This window comes from Podarcis muralis, chromosome 1 (genome assembly GCF_964188315.1).
Source record: "Podarcis muralis chromosome 1, rPodMur119.hap1.1, whole genome shotgun sequence".
Classification (NCBI taxonomy): domain Eukaryota; kingdom Metazoa; phylum Chordata; class Lepidosauria; order Squamata; family Lacertidae; genus Podarcis; species Podarcis muralis.
Window position 1 is genome coordinate 91,236,710 of NC_135655.1, and position 18,221 is coordinate 91,254,930.

At 43.3% G+C, this 18,221-nt stretch overlaps 1 protein-coding gene across 3 annotated transcripts in view; it reads left to right on the forward strand.

Annotated features, from left to right (window-relative positions):
- The window catches only part of PDIA5 (protein disulfide isomerase family A member 5), a 155,643-nt gene extending 141,089 nt beyond the window's left edge, over positions 1-14,554 (forward strand). For all 3 annotated transcript variants that reach the window (XM_077934924.1, XM_077934929.1, XM_077934927.1), the window contains exons 16-17: positions 9,482-9,616; positions 12,942-14,554. In XM_077934924.1, coding sequence (XP_077791050.1) covers positions 9,482-9,616; positions 12,942-13,022 — 216 coding nt within the window. In that variant the 3' untranslated portion in view covers positions 13,023-14,554. The remainder of the gene's footprint in view (positions 1-9,481; positions 9,617-12,941) is intronic.
- Positions 14,555-18,221: the final 3,667 nt, after the last annotated feature.

Below are 18,221 nucleotides of genomic sequence, written 5' to 3' on the forward strand. Positions count from 1 at the left end.
AGGATTGCCATATTTCAAAGAGTAAAAACCAGGACACCCCAAGCTTCTTTTTAGGAAAATCTGAAAGTTGTTGAGCTCCCCCCCCCCCAAAAGAAAACTCCAGAAAACCCAAAAATGTTCAGTTTACTTGACTTGAGAGCCATGACATACCAATGCCTTCCAGAAATGCCCCCCCCCCCGACGTCACTTCCGCTTTTGAAATCCCGGTATTGTTCAGGTAATTCCAGACATATGGCAGCCCTAGTTTTACAAATAAAGCACTGCTAGGAGTTGCTTCTTTTCATTTTCCAATGTCATTTCCCCCCCTTAAAAAAGTCTTTAAAAAAAATATTGCTGAATTTGTTTACTCCTCACTTGATCATTTATTCTTCCATCAAGGCCATAAAAACTATGAGGGAAATTTATTTCTGTTTCACCCCTGAATTGGTAACCCAAAAGAAACCTATTTCTGTGGAAATATTGCTGACATCTGACTGCCTTGAAGGCAAACAAATGTGTATATATTTGCAGCCAGTTCCTCTTTCCATTGGCCTTCTGGTGTACCGATTGTGAAAAATATTTATTCATTTTCTATTTAATATATATTCAGTGGGGGCGTAGGGAGCAGTGGAAACAAAAGCTGCTAATGTAGTATGTAAATCAAATGATTTTAATCCACTTAATATGGTGACGCTTTGCTGTTGTTGATTAACACCTCCCAATTATCAGGGGAATAGCAAAGCAGTTGGAGTAAGATTAGCAAAGTCCCTATACAAATAAATGGTTTGATGTTTTCAGGCCACTTTAACATCATCACAACCAGACTATGCACTTGTACAATACAAGATCTCAGAGTGGCAAAATTCACAGGTCTTGGAGGTGCATACTTCCTTCTCTTTTGCATCTCACCCTTGATTTCTTGATTTTTATGAAAAGTTAGCAGAACATTTCTTCCCAAGGATGTTGCTGGAGAGGGATTTATTATTTTTCCTATGGTAAACAAATAATAATAATAATAATAATAATAATAATAATAATAATACATTTCAAAGAAACTTCTCATTTAGACAATAAAGGCTATAGGCAGTGCAGATAATGTTTTTATTTTTGCAACCAATGTTACAAAAGCCTTATTGAAATCAGAGTATGTTTCAAATTTACGTTCTTTTTCAGGGGAGTTGTGAAATTATAATAAAAAAACCTGCTAAACAGCCAGAAAATCATCTGCTGATAAAACTTCTAACCACCACTGTGATAAAGCATAAAGAAAAATATACATATAAAAATATATGGCATGAATCAAAAGTTATCAAGTTATCAAAAGTTCTAATGAAAAGTAATTATTAATAATTGTTTACACCTATATGTCCATTGCTGGGGGGGGGGAAACTAAACACACAAAAATGTTTAAAATGTGAAATTTGTTTCCAGTTGCATGCCATTTTCCTCCCCCCCCCAATTCAATTTAGCTATTCATTGTCCAAAACACCTTTTTCTATAAAGAACAAAGTTTTCTAACCAATAGGCAAAAAAAGAAGATTTCATTTGAGCCAGAGCACGTCACAAAATATCCCTAACCACTGCTGCTACCTGATTAACCAGGGGGTAAATTCAGAAGCATCTGTATGGTAAAATCATGCATTAATGAGTACTTCATTCATCGCTACATAGCTTAGACCACTTCCTCTCCTTTTGTACCATTGTGCAATTAACCAAGAACAGCTTTCTAACGGTATCATTCGTGTGCTCAGTTTGAAGAGCAAGATGGAAAACTCTTTCCCTAGAGGTCTGTGAAATTCCAGGGCTGAATACTTTCCAGAAGAACTGTAAAAAATTCTTTTCAGGTTGGCGTTCAACAACTAGGGTTGAACAGGCATCTGATAAAATGTAATTGGGTATTTTGTCAATATACTCCTCTTTTTCTTTTTAGCTGCTGATACTTGCTCAAGGACCTTGAGAAGGAATAGGATAGAAAATGAACTAAATAAATAATATTTAGATCGCCTTGCCCCATATAGGTCTACTCGATCAGCAGAACTGGCACGGTTATAGGTGCTGCATAATATTCATTCCACATTTGGAATAAATCAGTCTTTTAGTGTGGAATGCCCTGCCTATTGACATCAGACAGGCACATTCATTGTATTTTTTTCCAGTGCTTGCTAAAAACATTACCCAGATATGTAGAATGTTTGCATGTGTTTTAATCTGTTTTTAGCTTATCACTGATTTTAATTTTATTTGAATTTTTAAATAGCTGTTTCTACTGGTAATTGCATTCTTTTCGTAAACCACCTTGTGTTTTTTTGAGGGTGTTTTTTACAATCAAGCAGCATATAAATTTAGGCAGTATATAGCTTGCAAACTTTTCTCAAATTAAAAGAGAGTGAGAATCTTAAGCATTAAATCGTAACATAAAGAAGCAAATAACTATTTTGAGGAAATGATGCAATGGCTCAGAAACACTAGGAGTCTCTTTTTTAATGCAATGCTCACTTCTGGGTTTTAATATTTGTGCAATAAATCTTGGCTGCACCACTTGTAAATTTTGACTTGGGTATTTTTGCTTACTCACACCTCTGTGTTACCTGTGAGATGGCCAAGGGTGGATTCAAGTGACAGTAAAGTCAGCAGTGGCCACTTAAAAATTGTTGGGTGATGGCTCTAATGAAATGCAATTATTTGTCACATCTGGTTACATGAAACCCAGCATCACTGTTTCCCTTAGCAAAACTGGGTTGACTTTACCATGTGGAAAGTTTCTAAATGGGTGTTAAATGATGTTTGGATCCACCATGAAGTGCTGTGTGAAATAGAAATAGATTAAAATTGAGTTGTTGTTTTCAGTGATGCAGCCTAGAATTCCAAGGCCAGCTTCAATGCATGTGAAGTACAAACCTAGATTGGCTTTTAAAAAACAGGACCTAATGATGTGAATTACAGTCAGTGCTCTTTCTTTTCTTTTTTTAATAGAAAAATGGTTCTGGAACTCACCATAAAGTTGTTATAATAAGTGCCACACTTTTAACATTTGTGGAGGTGGGGTGTGTGTGAAGGGGCTGGTACTGTGTACCCTTGAGTACCCCCAGAAAAAAAGGACTGATTACAGTAATTCTTAAACATTATAAAAGGATTTCTTGGTCCCAGTGATAAAAAAACACGGGTATGTACTTTGCTCAAATCAACAAGAGGCTGAGCAGGATTTAACTACAGTGGTACCCCGCAAGACGAATGCCTCGCAAGACGGAAAACCCGCAAGACGAAAGGGTTTTCTGTTTTGGAGGCGCTTCGCAAGACGAATTTCCCTATGGGCTTGCTTCGCAAGACGAAAGCCCATAGGGAAATCTCCGGGGACCTGTTTTAAATTGCTGGCGGTCGGGAGCAAAGACTTTCGCCCACAGCCGGCCTTCAGAAGAGGTCCTGGACCTCTTCTGAAGGCTGGCGGGGGGCAAAAGTCTTTGCTCCCCCCCGCCTGCCTTCCCGGGACAGCGGAGACTTCTCCACTGCCCCGGGCGATCTTAAAATGCTGGCGGGCGGGAGCAAACGCTTCGCTCCCGACCCCCAGCATTTTAAAATCTTTGGGCGAGTGTCTGCAAGCCTCGCGCGCCCGGCAGGAGGTCCCGCCGGGTGCGCGAGGCTTGGGGCGGCAGCCTGTCACCCGAAGCACGGGGAGCCCTTCGGAGGGCTTCCCCTGCTTCGGGCGAGTGTCTGCAAGCCTCGCGCACCCGGCAGGAGGTCCCGCCGGGTGGCAGCCTGTCACCCGAAGCACGGGGAGCCCTCCGGAGGGCTTCCCCTGCTTTGGGCGAGTGTCTGCAAGCCTCGCGCACCCGGCAGGAGGTCCCGCCGGGTGCGCGAGGCTTGGGGCGGCAGCCTGTCACCCGAAGCACGGGGAGCCCTTCGGAGAGCTCCCCTTGCTTTGGGCGAGTGCCTGCAAGCCTCGCGCGCCCGGCAGGAGGTCCCGCCGGGTGCGCGAGGCTTGGGGCGGCAGCCTGTCACCCGAAGCACGGGGAGCCCTTCGGAGGGCTTCCCCTGCTTCGGGCGAGTGTCTGCAAGCCTCGCGCGCCCGGCAGGAGGTCCCGCCGGGTGCGCGAGGCTTGGGGCGGCAGCCTGTCACCCGAAGCACGGGGAGCCCTCCGGAGGGCTTCCCCTGCTTCGGGCGAGTGTCTGCAAGCCTCGCGCGCCCGGCAGGAGGTCCCGCCGGGTGCGCGAGGCTTGGGGCGGCAGCCTGTCACCCGAAGCACGGGGAGCCCTTCGGAGAGCTCCCCTTGCTTTGGGCGAGTGCCTGCAAGCCTCGCGCGCCCGGCAGGAGGTCCCGCCGGGTGCGCGAGGCTTGGGGCGGCAGCCTGTCACCCGAAGCACGGGGAGTCCTCCGGAGAGCTCCCCTTGCTTTGGGCGAGTGCCTGCAAGCCTCGCGCGCCCGGCAGGAGGTCCCGCCGGGTGCGCGAGGCTTGGGGCGGCAGCCTGTCACCCGAAGCACGGGGAGCCCTCCGGAGGGCTTCCCCTGCTTCGGGCGAGTGTCTGCAAGCCTCGCGCACCCGGCAGGAGGTCCCACCGGGTGCGCGAGGCTTGGGGCGGCAGCCTGTCGCCCGAAGCACGGGGAGCCCTTCGGAGAGCTCCCCTTGCTTTGGGCGAGAAGTCTCTGCTGCCCCGGGCGATCTTAAAATGTTGGCGGGCGGGAGCGAAGCGTTCGCTCCCGCCCCCCAGCATTTTAAAATCTCCCCGGGACAGCAGAGACTTCGCTCCCGCCCGCCAGCATTTTAAAATCGCCCCGGGACAGCAGGGGCTTTTAAAATGCTGGCGGTCGGCAGCAAAGCCCTCCTGTCCCCGGAGCTTGCGGGGCGGGAGGTGGGAAGAAGGGCTTTTTTTCCCACCGCCAGCCTTCAGAACAGCCTTCTGAAGGCTGGCAGTGGGAAGAAAAGCCCTTGTCCCCCCCCCCAGCCTTCAGAAGAGGTCGGGGAACAGACTGTCCCCGGACCTGGTCTGAAGGCGGTTTCCCTAGGAACGCATTAATTGATTTTCAATGCATTCCTATGGGAAACCGTGCATCGCAAGACGAAAAACTCGCAAGAAGAAAAAACTTGCGGAACGAATTAATTTCGTCTTGCGAGGCACCACTGTATATACCAACTGGATATCTTAAGAGCTACAGTGTTAATTAGATAAGTAGCAGCCATCCCTATAGTGGCTTTTTTAAAAAGAGAGAGAGAAAGAGAAAGGCAGCTATTTAAGAATGATGGTAATTGCTGGTTGCTTCTGATCTCTTGGGCACATGCTTATATAAATTCAGTTTGAGTGAGCTTATCTTTATTGTGTAAATAATATTTCTTAAGTCTGGGGACATGCCATGTGCTAGCATTCGTCTTAATGTTAACACTCAAATGATAGTTGGTGGCTTGTACATTTCTGTTGCTGGGATTATTTGGTCTGCTACTGTCGGTAAGTGGAGTTGGGCAAAGCTACCTTGTGGCTCAAAAATAAGCCATTTTCATGCAAAATATATTTTTAAAATGTAATGGCTGACTTCCCTGCCATGCCAAATTTTAATCCATTACTGCTCCCACCCTCTGATATTCAAAAAGAAGAGGACTTTCCTGGACACAGGAAATATTCACAACCATGTACTGAGGGGCCTTGCAAGCCTCCATAGTTTCTTCCTGTTGGTGGCTACCATTTGTCCAGACAGTACAGATTGTTTGTTCAGACAGTAGTGAAAGCCTTTGGCAGCCAGGAAAGCATGCATGTCTTCATAGATTCCGACAGTCAAAGACTCTGATTGTACTGCCATGAGAGGTCACTGCTGGCTGCATGAATCTTTTGACAGGCAGACATGAACAATCTAGGACAATCCTTGCCAGGCTAGCAAAGGTTTGCTACAAAGGTTTCCACAACCTCCACAGTTCAGATGATTCACATGAATGGCTAAGGAAGTGCCTTGACCTCAGGCTTCAAGAAATCTTGAGCATGCAGCACTTTCCAGGACTTCACCAGCAATTCTACTTCTTAATAGTAGTAGAACATACAGTAGCTATTTCATCAGCTGGTAGTGTTATTAGTGCACTTTCTCTTGCTTGATTTGTTTGGTTTCTGGCCAGGGGATGTTGCCTCCTGTTTCTTTGCTTGAGGCAAAACAAAAAGTGCCACCACCTATCTTCTCCTGCTGCTGCCAGTGCTTCACCAGATCTCATTTTATTTTTCCTTCTAATATGAATCTTCCCTTCATAGAGAAAGGTGTAGGATAAGAGTGCACAACATCTTTCCTCTTGATGTTGTTGGACATGCTGACTGAGGCTGGTGGGAGCTGGAATCCAGCAACACCTGAAGGACATCACACAACCTAGCCCTACTATGGGAAATAATAACAAGTATGGACTCAGCCTAAATAATGCTACTAGTTGTTCATATTGAGAGACTTTAAGGGTTATAATGCAGCTGGGAAAATTAAGAGATGGGCTGAGGAAGGGTTTACAAATAGTGTATAAAGAGACTGACTGAGCTTTTCCTCAGTTGGGTTGCATGCTTCTCTGAGCCTTTGCGTTCTCTCTCTCTCTTATTTTGGCTTGGGGACTACACCGCTTCATTATCCACAGAGAAGGAGCATTTGTCAGCTAAACATTTACAAAGGGTTCCAAAGGGCCAGTCAGCTGTGTTGGGACAATCCCATTGAGAACGTACACTTTGAGTGGAAATGACAATCCTAAGTGGAAATAACTTTAACTGTCACATGCCAGCTGGGTATGCCTAAAGGAAGTGAACTGGCTTTGCTGCTGCCAGCCAAGATACTGGCCAGCTTGCCTAACCCAGCAGATGAGTTTGCATTGACAAGTAAGCAACACGTGCTCCCTGCCCAGCAGTAGATGGCTCTAGAGCAAAAGAAGAGTCAAAGGCAGCAACAATTCAAGCAAGGGAGTAATTAGGTGGAGCACAGAGTGAACAAATGGAATAGAAAGAAAATGACTTGTCCAGAACTGTTAATAACTAGTAAGAATGCCACTGTAGGTGCATGTGTAACGTTTACTGCATATCACCAGGAAGTTAGAGGTCATAATGGAATATTAAATGACATTTAATTATGGGACTGCGGCTCAATAACAGTCCGGAAGGCAAGAGGGGGGTATTATGAGCAGATAGTCTAAAAGAAGCAGTGTAATGGAATCTTAAATTTTAAAACTGCATTAAATTTCCCTTCAATAGATTCTAGCCAGCAGTCACAATAAAATTAAAGTAGAAGGCTCCCATATCTGTATTTAAACGGGATTAAAACTGAACAAATGACTTTTCTACAGGAATAAGCCTGAGCCTGGCAGATGTAGTGAAGCAAATGTGTATTAATAGCAGTATAGTCTTAGAAAGTGCTGTTGCGGTAGTGTTGACCTATCAGTGTCCGCTAAAGGCAGAAGGATCATCTAGAGAGCCCTAGTGAGAGAGCAGAGCATTGCAGGATAATTCTTAGGAATTAACATTTGCCAGGCCTTTTCCTGAGACATAATGTAGCAGCTATAATTGAGGCAGCATATGATAATACTTTGCATTACCTTTCAAATGTATATTTCAAGTATATCTTTTTTATTTAAAAAATGTGTTCAAAGGAGCTTAATGTAATCTCAGTAATCCTTTGGTGGCCTTGGAAGATAGGCCAGTTTTATGCCCCTGTTTTAGAAGGTAAGCTGACCTGACAGAATAGTGGCTTGTCTAAGGGTATGCGGTAAATTTGTGGCTCAGGTAGGATTTGATCACATTCTTAGCCACTGTCTCATACTCACATGCTAGAACCCAGTCATGTAGCATATAATACCTATGTGTTAGGACTTTGCCTTGGGTTCTGAGTAATCTGCATCCAGCCCATCTTATAGCCAGCCTCTAGGAACTGAACCCATGCTCCTGAACCAGGTACATTATTTCTGTACGTTGGTTCAGTGTTGAGGTTTCCCCATCCTATCCCTGTCACTTGGATTCTGACTATTCCACTGATGGTTTAGGAATAGTGAGGGTTGTGGGTTGGACTTGGACTGGGGAGACCTGGAGTTCAGTCTCTGCTCATCCACAAAGCTCTTTGGGTTGCATATCACTGGGTGGAATCCATCTGTTGCTCATGCGCTCACAGAAGAGCTCTTGATTTAGCAGAGGTGTGTCCACCAGCAAAAGAGGAGAGCAGGCAATTCCCCGCCCCCTGCTACCTGCAGGCGAAAGTGTTTTCTGAAAATCTGTTCCAGATTGTTGGGGGACCCTCCAGAACGGGGGGGGGGGGAGTGGTATGCAAGTCTACATGAAGACAGTGGAATCAACAGAGATCCCCTCACCCTTTTCATTAGCTGATGCCTTAATCCAAAGCTCTTGTTGGATTTCACCACCTCTCAGCCTTACGTTAAAGGATGAAATGAGAACATCTCATTTATGCCAGCTTGAACTCAGCTGGGGGCAAGGTGAAGGTAAAATGTAGCAACTGAATAAGGCACTATGACGAAGCTACAGGAATAGCTTGGCCTCAGTAATCCATGCTCTGATAACCTTTCATTTTTATTCCTGCCATACATACTATGCAGGGCTGCCCTTGAAGACCACTTGGAAATTGCGGCTGGTGCAAAATGTGGTGGTTCATCTCTTGAGCAGAGTCTCCAGTCAGATTAATCTTTCTCCAGTTCTTAAATATTTGCAGTTGTTTCCAATCCATTTCCACTCTGAATTCAAAGTTTTACAAATGGCATAAAAAGCCCTGGATTACTTGCATGAGGGAAATCCTCTTCCAGTATGTGGCAGTCCAGGGAGTTCAGATCCTCTATGGAGGCTCTCCTTAATGTCCTAACCTTGGGAATTACACGTAGGCAATCCTTTCCCCTGGCAGCATCCCTGCTCTGGAATGCCTTCCCATCCACTGTTTAATCTGCCTGTTTGTTTGGAGCTTTGGCCTGCTTAATGTGAAACTGTTCACGTCCTGTTTTTATTGTGCTTTGCTGTGACTTTAAATGAGATTACTTTGTCTTATTGAATATCATTGTTGCCTGCCCAGAGAATGTTTGGATGTAGAGCAGGAGATCAATGAAACTAAGTACAGTACATAGATATCTAGTTGTTCTATGAGATGCAGTGACATTGCTCTTCATGCGCTTAAAGAATTGTTGTAGTTTAAGGGACAGGATCCTTTCAGAACAAACCTTGGTTACAGCTTAGTGTGCCGCAGCAGGAAACTTCATGTCCAGGAGCACACATGTTTGTGTGATTCCGCTCAACCAAATAGAGGCTTTGTATCATCCCTTTGTGCGCAAGTGGAAGGATTTTCCACTAATGCACAGGGGGGTAAGGTGCTGGATCTGCCCTGAGCACCTATGCCCAGGAATTGGCAAAACAAGAACTCGGAATTCTGATTCTGGTAGTGATTAGCCTTTGGAAATATTTCCCATATCTTAGTTTATGTGAAACTGCATATGTTTCATTTTTAAAGTATCTGAGTGCCATAGAATGGGATCACACTTGGTGACAGCTGATCTGCTTTTCCTTCCTGTGCTAGATTGCCTATGCTGCAGTGGACTGTGCCAAAGAACAGAACCACGACCTGTGTAAGCAGGAAGGTGTGGATGGTTACCCAACCTTTAACTACTACAACTATGGAAAATTTATAGAAAAATATAATGGAGACAGAGGGGTAAGTACATGGTGCTGTTCTTAAAGATGTACTGGTGTGGGGAGGGAGTATCTTTTTTAAGTGGTTTCATCAGCAAACAGTAAAATCACCACCAGCAACAACAGGGACACAATACAGAGCCAGTTATTTTGCCAATGAGTTTAATGCTTCCATTATGAATTCCTCATGACTGTGTCACCTTATTCCACACATAATGCATGCATTTAGCATCTGGAATTAACTCAGTAGAAAATTTTGGAGGCTTTTATTTTGAGTCTTATAATTTATTAAAAATTTAGCACTAATGAAAATGCAAAAATTGAACGCCTGCCAATTCCACATCAACGTAGTGCAGAAGCTGTTCCAATGGGCTCTCCATATTCATTAGGAATCTAAGCCTTTGGTTGCCCTGTACACATTTGGAAATTCACTACACACAGCCAAATGATAATAGATTGTTTGTTGGTTTTGTTTTGTGACCAAAACTCACATTTTCTGGGCAGTTTGCACTGGGCACCTTTAGCTTGTGACCTTGATGTCTCCTTACATTTCAGGTTTTGCAGAGATAGATTATTACCAGTTCACTTGAACTGCTTGAAATGGAGGAGACAAAAGTTTACCAGATACTCGAGAATGCTCAGTTTAAAGGTCCATAGCTAGGTTGTTAATAATTGCCTGGAGAAGATGGGGACCTAATGGGAAAGATTGTTTTGTATATTAATATGGCCAGTAAACGTTGTTGAGAAACATTTGGCTGCAATATTATTGCTGCTGGTACAAAAAAATCTGTAGATATATAGAAAGAGAGGATTTGTGGTACGATCCTATAGGTCTTCGTTGAGGCTTTTTACAGGTTGTTCATGTGGGAATTCTTTCAGGATAACACCTCCACAATTTGATCCTTAATGAACTAAGCCATACTGTAAACTTTGTCATGGATCAAGTGTTGTGCTTTGCTTTTAGAATGAAGCTTTATCCGCCTAAATATAAATATCAGGGAATTGAGTTTAAGCCACAACATCTCTTTGGCTTTATAAATGTGCTTACAAAAGTAAAGGGATTTATGAAAACCAACAGATCTTGTTTGTTTGGCTGAGGAAGAAAAAAACAAGTATAATCTTGCTCTTTCAAAATCACACTTTGGGGGTGGGGAATCTGGCTAGTTGTCCTAGTGTTCAATTGTCCTTTTCGTTTCTTAACATCTGAGTTAGCACAGAGTGCCTCTCCATCTTCATTCTCTCAATTACTAGCAGAGGGCTGCCTCCCTCTACCCAGCTGGAACCTATGTGCTCAGAGGAGACTGTAACTGCCAAGTGCTTACTGGGAAATTGGAGATTTTGTTAAATCCTTTCGTTAGTTTAAAAATATTTCCATTTGTGGCGATGAGCAACTTGCCCTCCCCCCAATCTCTTTCCTCCTAGGCCAACATTTCAGCTTATGTTAGGTAGTGTTATCCCTGTTGAGAGTCTAACAGTGCATCTTTGGTACAGCAGCAAACTGCTAATATACTGTCATTGTACTCATATGTTGCAAGGCTGTATTTATTACATTGCAAATAAGGATACAATCTCTTACTAGCTCTCATTTTAAAAAAGTAGTCTGGGCTTCTCATATGCAGTGAAAGAGAACGTTCCCTGTGAAGTCAGTGGGACTCATGGCACTCACTTTGGCTCATCTGTCTTACAGGGCTCCAAAGAGGTATCTTGCTTTAGGCACAGGGCAGGCCCAGTAGAATATTTATCTGAGGTCTTTCAACCATTCAGAATAGATTTAAGATAGGTGTAGGAGGAAGGGGAAATCGCTGAAGACTACATTCCTGGTTGTTTTGCTGATGAATTCCTTCTCTCAGTCACCACTAGATACCACCCCCAGTCTTTGAGCCACAGGCCCCATATCGTACAGCAGTATTAATGGTCCCTTCAGTTTTAAAAGTAATAATTGACCATGTGATGGTGGCTGCTGTTCAATAAATCCATGCACCTAAACTTCTTTGGATCCCAGACTGCTTCTACACTGCAGTGAACCTGGAGAAAGGCAGATAACAGACCAATGCAATGTTACTGTGTTGAAAACAGGACCTGCTAAACACATCTTGAAGTGGAGCACTAAAAAAGAGTGGGGGAGCTTATTTTAATTGTGGTTATATATCCTTTTCAACAGTTACTTGGGTATTGGACATTTTGTTAGAAATGGAGAAAGAAACATCACACACAGCTTCACTGGGCTGGATAATGTGTTTCGGATAACACTTGTAATAGCAGGTACATTGCTAATCAAAAGCTAGTTCTTTGGGGTGTTTACTAGGATCTCAAATTTCGCAACTAGTGGTGCGGAACATTCTGAATTAAAATTGACAGATGCAGCCGACAGAATAGCAGTGGTTCCATTCCCTCTGCATCATGTGCCCAAATAGATCAGATGAGTTGTCAGGTCTAATCTAAAGCCCTTGGAAATTAATGGAAAAGCTTACAGACTTCTGTGGTAGTTTGGCTCAAACTCTCACTGTTTTGGGAGCATGACCTCATTATTTTGATCACTTACAAAGAGACAATATGCTGCAGATTAAAGGCACAGTTCTTTGCTGCAGAATTCTCACAGACATGGCAGAATAACAGCAGAACTCCCCTGCCCTGCAAATTTCATGTTCATTTTTAGTAATGACTTGTTTCAGAATGTGGTTACACCTTTCAAGTATTTTCACATTGGGGAGCCTTCACAAGGCGGTTTAATCATCTGATGAGTTTAGCTGGAAGCTTTTCCTTGTAGTGATTATTCCATCTCAAAAATGGCTCGGCAGCAGAGGAAGCTTTTAAGAGGGGACTGAGATAATGAAGGACATATGACCAGGTGTGGGCAGTGTGGGGACTGAACTGTGAGATTACCACTCTGAGGAAGGAAGATTATACAGTTTCTAGTGGTGGAGGCAGGAGGCTTTTGAAAATAGTGAGCCAAGACCAGGGGCGGGTGTTAGCAGACTGGAATTGGGGGAAGTTGTGTGGCAAGAGTGAGCCAGGGGAGAGGAAGGCAGCAGCAGCAGTGTACACCATGCATCCTTCACATAGCTGTGTCCACTTAGGATTCTGGAAGAGTGGTGAAGCACTTAACTCCCACTCTGACCCCATCCATCCATTCAGAGCAACCATGATGCTGTAGAGTGTTGCTTTTACTTAAGGGAAGTGTTCAGTTTGTGACAAAATGGTCACTTGTCATATAAATACAAGGACCTGCCTTACCTGCTCCTTTTACCTCTGCCTGCACTACTGCATGTCCATTTGCCTGTAGAAGATGCGTTAGAGTTCCAGTTTCACTATGCAACCAATGCCTTTCTTTACCTCTCACATTCTAGGAGTCCGGATTCTCGACTTTCATGCGGACGCTCAGAGAACGGGACCATGAAAAGATAGGGAAGAGGAAAGATGAGTTGTAATTTCTGCCTCACACGATGATTTCCACTGCACTGTGAATGGTCTCAGGGCCACTGGTACAATGCCTGGGATTCCACATCTTTTTAAAAAGAGAGACTTTGGTTTTTTTTACAAACAGCCATTTGCCATTTTGTACAATTTTGAAATAAAGTGAGATCATTTGATTTTTAAAAGGAAAAAAATAAATGACATCATTGTTGCCATATTCTGTTATGGAAAACGAAAAGAAGAGCGTTTTCTCTCCATTTGATGCACCTATGCCCATTTGATACTCCTATGCAATCTTTTTTGTAATCTGTAGGTTTGATAGTGATTTCCCCCTGACAAGGTGATTTCTGCATTTTTTTTAATTTTTGAAGAATATTATATGTGAAATGGCTTTTAAAAATTGGAGGGTGAGGATGAAAGGAAGGTGCAATGGATCCATCAGGCGCAAGTTCCATGGAAACAGACAGAGCTTTGTGGTCCCAGTGGACTCTGCCCCAAGCCTCTTCAGGTGCAGTTATAGCACTTGTGTGCACAGCACTTAATTCAGGAACCAGGTGAGATTAAGTGCACTTTCAGTCCTTATAGTCCACGTACTAAGCAGACATCAGCCTGCACTGCTCACTCCTGCTCTGCATGGCTAATCGGACATCTGCCAGAACAGGGTAGTGTGTGGCGTCTGAATGACAGATCTGCCACAATTATCACGCAAGCATCTTTTGTAAGTGGGGCCTTTTCCAGGAACAGTGTGTGTGCATTTCTAGTTGTGCTCAGCAGTGCCAAACTGGTAAGACGACTAGTTGTGACTGGGACATACTCTTGCGGTCTTGCTAGGTTACACTTCCTTCCTAGAGAGATTGGGGGGGCAATTTTTAAGGTGCTCAGGGATAATAGGGAAATAATGAAGAAGCATTGATTGGCCATTTCAGATCTTAATTGACTGTAGTGGTGGCTTTTGTTTTGTTTTTGTTTTTTTAATCTGCCGTACTGTTTACATATCTTTATAGAATGTGTGGGTTATTTCAAACAAATGTCTCTGCATTCGGCACATATCAAGCACCGAATGTCTCTCAGTGTATGTGTTTGCTCTCACGTTGTCCAATGCTCCTGTAAGCATAGGAGTGGTGTAGTGCAGGTATAAATAAGGTTCTACTTAATTTATGATCTGACCATAGGAACTGCGTATTTGCTAAGCATTCCATTTGACTGTTGACAGAGGCACTGATATTTTTGATATGAAGAAACATCATGCAACAATACTTGTTTACGTTCCAAAGGCTTGTCTATGTGAGTTAACTACAAAAGGAAAGTATAATTTTTTTAGAATTCTATAGAAGCAAGTTGTGCTTTAAAAAAAAAATTGTTTAGCCCCTGTCAGTGATGTAAGAAAATAACAGCATTACTAGAACTAGCTTTTAAAAGTCCGTAATTATGTGCAGATTCTGTGAGGTGAGGGTGATCTGGACATTGTGTCTCCATGGGATTTATTATATTTTTTTGTGATTTCCAATTTGATCAAAAAGAATAAAAGATTGAAATTATGCTCTAATTGCTGCCTTTATTCAACATTTTGTAGGCCAGATTGCCTGAAGCTGCTGTGCTGGTGACTAAAAACCATTTCTTCTAGCCGTTCTCGCTAGCCACACCAGAAAGGTCAAGCATCTCCAGTCTCCACTTCCATGTTTTCAAAGTCCCTGTGGGGAAAGAACAAAAGTCTCCTTGCCACTGTCTTACCTAATTGTTAAGGCAAGTTACAAGTAACAAAAGACTCTTTGTAAAGCTGTTTTTCTTGACTCCTCTGCTCCATCTGGTGGAAGATGCAGATAAATTCGGGAAATCTGTAATGAAATAAAACCCACAGCCTCTCTACCGGGGCTACTTCTTGCCAGTACATAGATCTGCAGAATTGTAAAGTTGGAAGAGAACAGAAGGGTCATCTAGTCCAACCTAATAATAATAATAATAATAATAATAATAATAATAATAATAATAATAATAATAATGTCTTTATTGTCATTGCCCCCTCTCGGGGACAACGAAATTACTTGCAAACCCCCTGCAATGCAGGAATATTTTTGCCCAACGTGGGGCTGAGCCCCACAACCCTGAGATTAAGAGTCTCATGTTCTACCAACCAAGCTATCCTGCAGGAAATAACAAGCTGTAGAAGAGTACATAGGTGCATGGGAAGTGATTATAGCCCATTGGTTAACTGAAATCTGGTGTTCTTCCTTACAACCTTGTAGAAACTTCTCAAGTGCAAGCAGAAGCACTGTAGGCCACCTGAAGAGGTTCTGTGAGATGGGTTCCGCTTGAGGATCACCTATAGAAAGATCAGGGTTTTAAAGGAATGTTCCTTCCTTCATAATAGTCTCAGCTCCATCAAAGGAGAGAAAATTTTCCTTACTTCACTCCATCAATCTGGGGTGTCCGTTAGTAATGAAAGTTGGATCTAGCAACTCTAACAAACTTGCTGGAATACTTATAGGATGCATGCATAGAAAAGGGGCAGTAGTGGTACAGTATGACCCACATACACTGTCACTTTTGAATATAGTATGCGTAAAACGGCATGAATGAAGCCAAGAGTGTTACTGGAGTATTCTGAGGGGAGAAACAATCTCTACTCACTGTCTGCTTGATCTTGCTTCTTTTCACTCTTGTTTGGGCTCCACGTTTTATCTAGTGTGGATTCTCACTTTTTAACAAGCTACCAGTGGCCTGGTTTTCCTCTTATGTATTCCTTTGAATGCTAGTGAGCGAGCAGGGAGGTCTGCATTGATGACCTGCTGTAAAGCACAGTTGCTGTTCAGGTGATCTACAGCTGGAAGGGGAAGTGTGTGTGGGGGGGTCATCCTTCCCACCTGGACATTTAGCAAAGTTATGTGTTCAAGTGCCGCTGACATCAAGAACATCAGAGCCCTGATGGATCAGGGCCCAAGCCCATGAGCCCAGAGTCCTGTTCTTACAGTAGCCAACCAGATGCCTACAGTAAGCCTGCAAGCAGGACCTGAGGGCAACAGCATCATCCCCATGTGTGATTCCCAGCAAATAGTATTTGGAAGCATCCTACCACCCAACAGTGGAGCTGCAACATTCCCATCATGGTTCCTTGAATATATTCAATTAAACTCAATGGGAATAATGCTTAATTTTAGTTTGATTGTTCTCTCTCTCTCTCTCTCTCTCTCTGTGTGTGTGTGTGTGTGTGTGTGGTGCTTTGCCAGACTTACTAAATCATATGTGATTTTCTCCTGGCCTTCGCTCTGTTAGTGAAACACTAACTCTCAAAACAGTGTGCTTTTGTGCTGCCGAGGGAGACTGTGGGAGGAGACCTCACAGGAGTTCCCACTCCACTTTTCATTCTCAATGCACTTCCTGCTTTTTCTCTGGCCCAATTATTGCTTCTATGTATTTGGCACTCATTAATCTGCTGGAGCCCCTGCTATGTAATCAGTGAATGATGATAGGGTGATTTGCCTTGTGTGGTAGTAAGCTTGTTAACCATAACATAAATCTAAGCAATGGTTCCATGCCAAACAGGTTCTTTTATTAGACTCCGCATGAACTTTCCTATTAGCCAGACAATTAGCTGTCTGGAAAATGAATGGTGTTTCTCCCCCCACCCTTCTTTTCTCTATAGAACCTGTCCTTACCACTTAGTACTATCTTCATTTTTCCTTTCTGTTGTTCTTAGGCTGATGTAGTTGTGAGTAGAGATGGACAGATCATTATTTCCAGTCTGAGACAGTTTCACACGTGTTCATTCCTATGTCCGTAAGTCCATTCAGACATGTTTCCACGCTATCTTTCCATTTTTAAACCACATGAAAAATCTGCACTTTATGTAAAGTATGTATCCAAAAATTACTCCTTTAACCTAAAATGCACATTTTAAAATGTATTTTGGTACTTTTCTCAACAGAGAACTGCAACACAAAAATCAGAGAAAGCTGTTCTGATCCATATATTAGTTTGGGAAGTGCTGTTAGGATTGTTTGATTTAAAATGGGGACTGAACAAAATGCACAATGATCCCTACTTGTGGTATTTAAGTTTCAAGGGAGTTCCACATCTGTGGTATAGCAGCAACAAATCCTTCTCTTTGTGGCTTGATGATATTGGCACTTAGGAGCCATAAAGTAGGACTGACAGCTGGCCAACATTTCACTGGCTGAGTGAGCATTTAATCCTCCTTGCCAGTTGCCAGAATGGAAGGCAGAAAATAACTATGGTTGAATCAAGATGTGTTCACCTACAAATGGAATGGTTCCTTCCATTTGCACAAATGACTGAGATACAGTGGAGGCCCCCACCACAAGTGGGATGGAGGTAATTTCCCCCAGTATTATCCGTTTTTTATTTGTTGGTTTCTTTATTAAATTTCTATTCTGCACTTCCTCCCAAAAGAATCCCCATGTCACCTCCCACATGGAAGGTCCCCCAGTCACCCACAGCAGCTTTCCTGGGGCTTTACAAACAGGAGGAATCTGCACAATTCACCTTCCTCCCCTTCAGCATGTGGGCATGAGCACAACTCTGTTCATGGTTGGTCTGGATCAAACTGAATAAGCCCAGTGGTTTCATTGTAGTCCCTTCCTTCCTTCCTCCCTTCCTTCCTTCAAACAAATATGACACTCTTGTAGGAAATATTCTGCATATACATGAAGACATACTCCTTAAAATGAATTTCTTTGGGCAGGGTGGGGGGGAAGCTTCCTACAAATCTGACAGAAGACAAAAGGCACATAGTCCTTTAAAGGGAAAAAAAAGTTCCCTTTAGGAAAAACTTGTGCATGTGTTGAGAGGCAGTCAGATGGAAGTACCAGGAGATAGATTATAGGTAGGTAGGTAGGTAGTTATGTATGTATGTATGTATTTAAGGAGCAAGCACTGGAAATTGTTTTGTATGAAAGGATACAAATACAGTGGTACCTCAGGTTAAGTACTTAATGCGTTCCGAGGTCCGTTCTAAACCTGAAACTCTTCTTAACCTGAAGCACCACTTTAGCTAATGGGGCCTCCTGCTGCTGCCACGCCGCCGGAGCACAATTTCTGTTCTCATCCTGAAGCAAAGTTCTTAACCTGAGGTACTATTTCTGAGTTAGCCAAGTCTGTAACCTGAAGCGTCTGTAACCTGAAGTGTATGTAACCTGAAGCATATGTAACCCGAGGTACCACTGTACTAATTTGCATTTAATTTCTTTTTAAAGTTA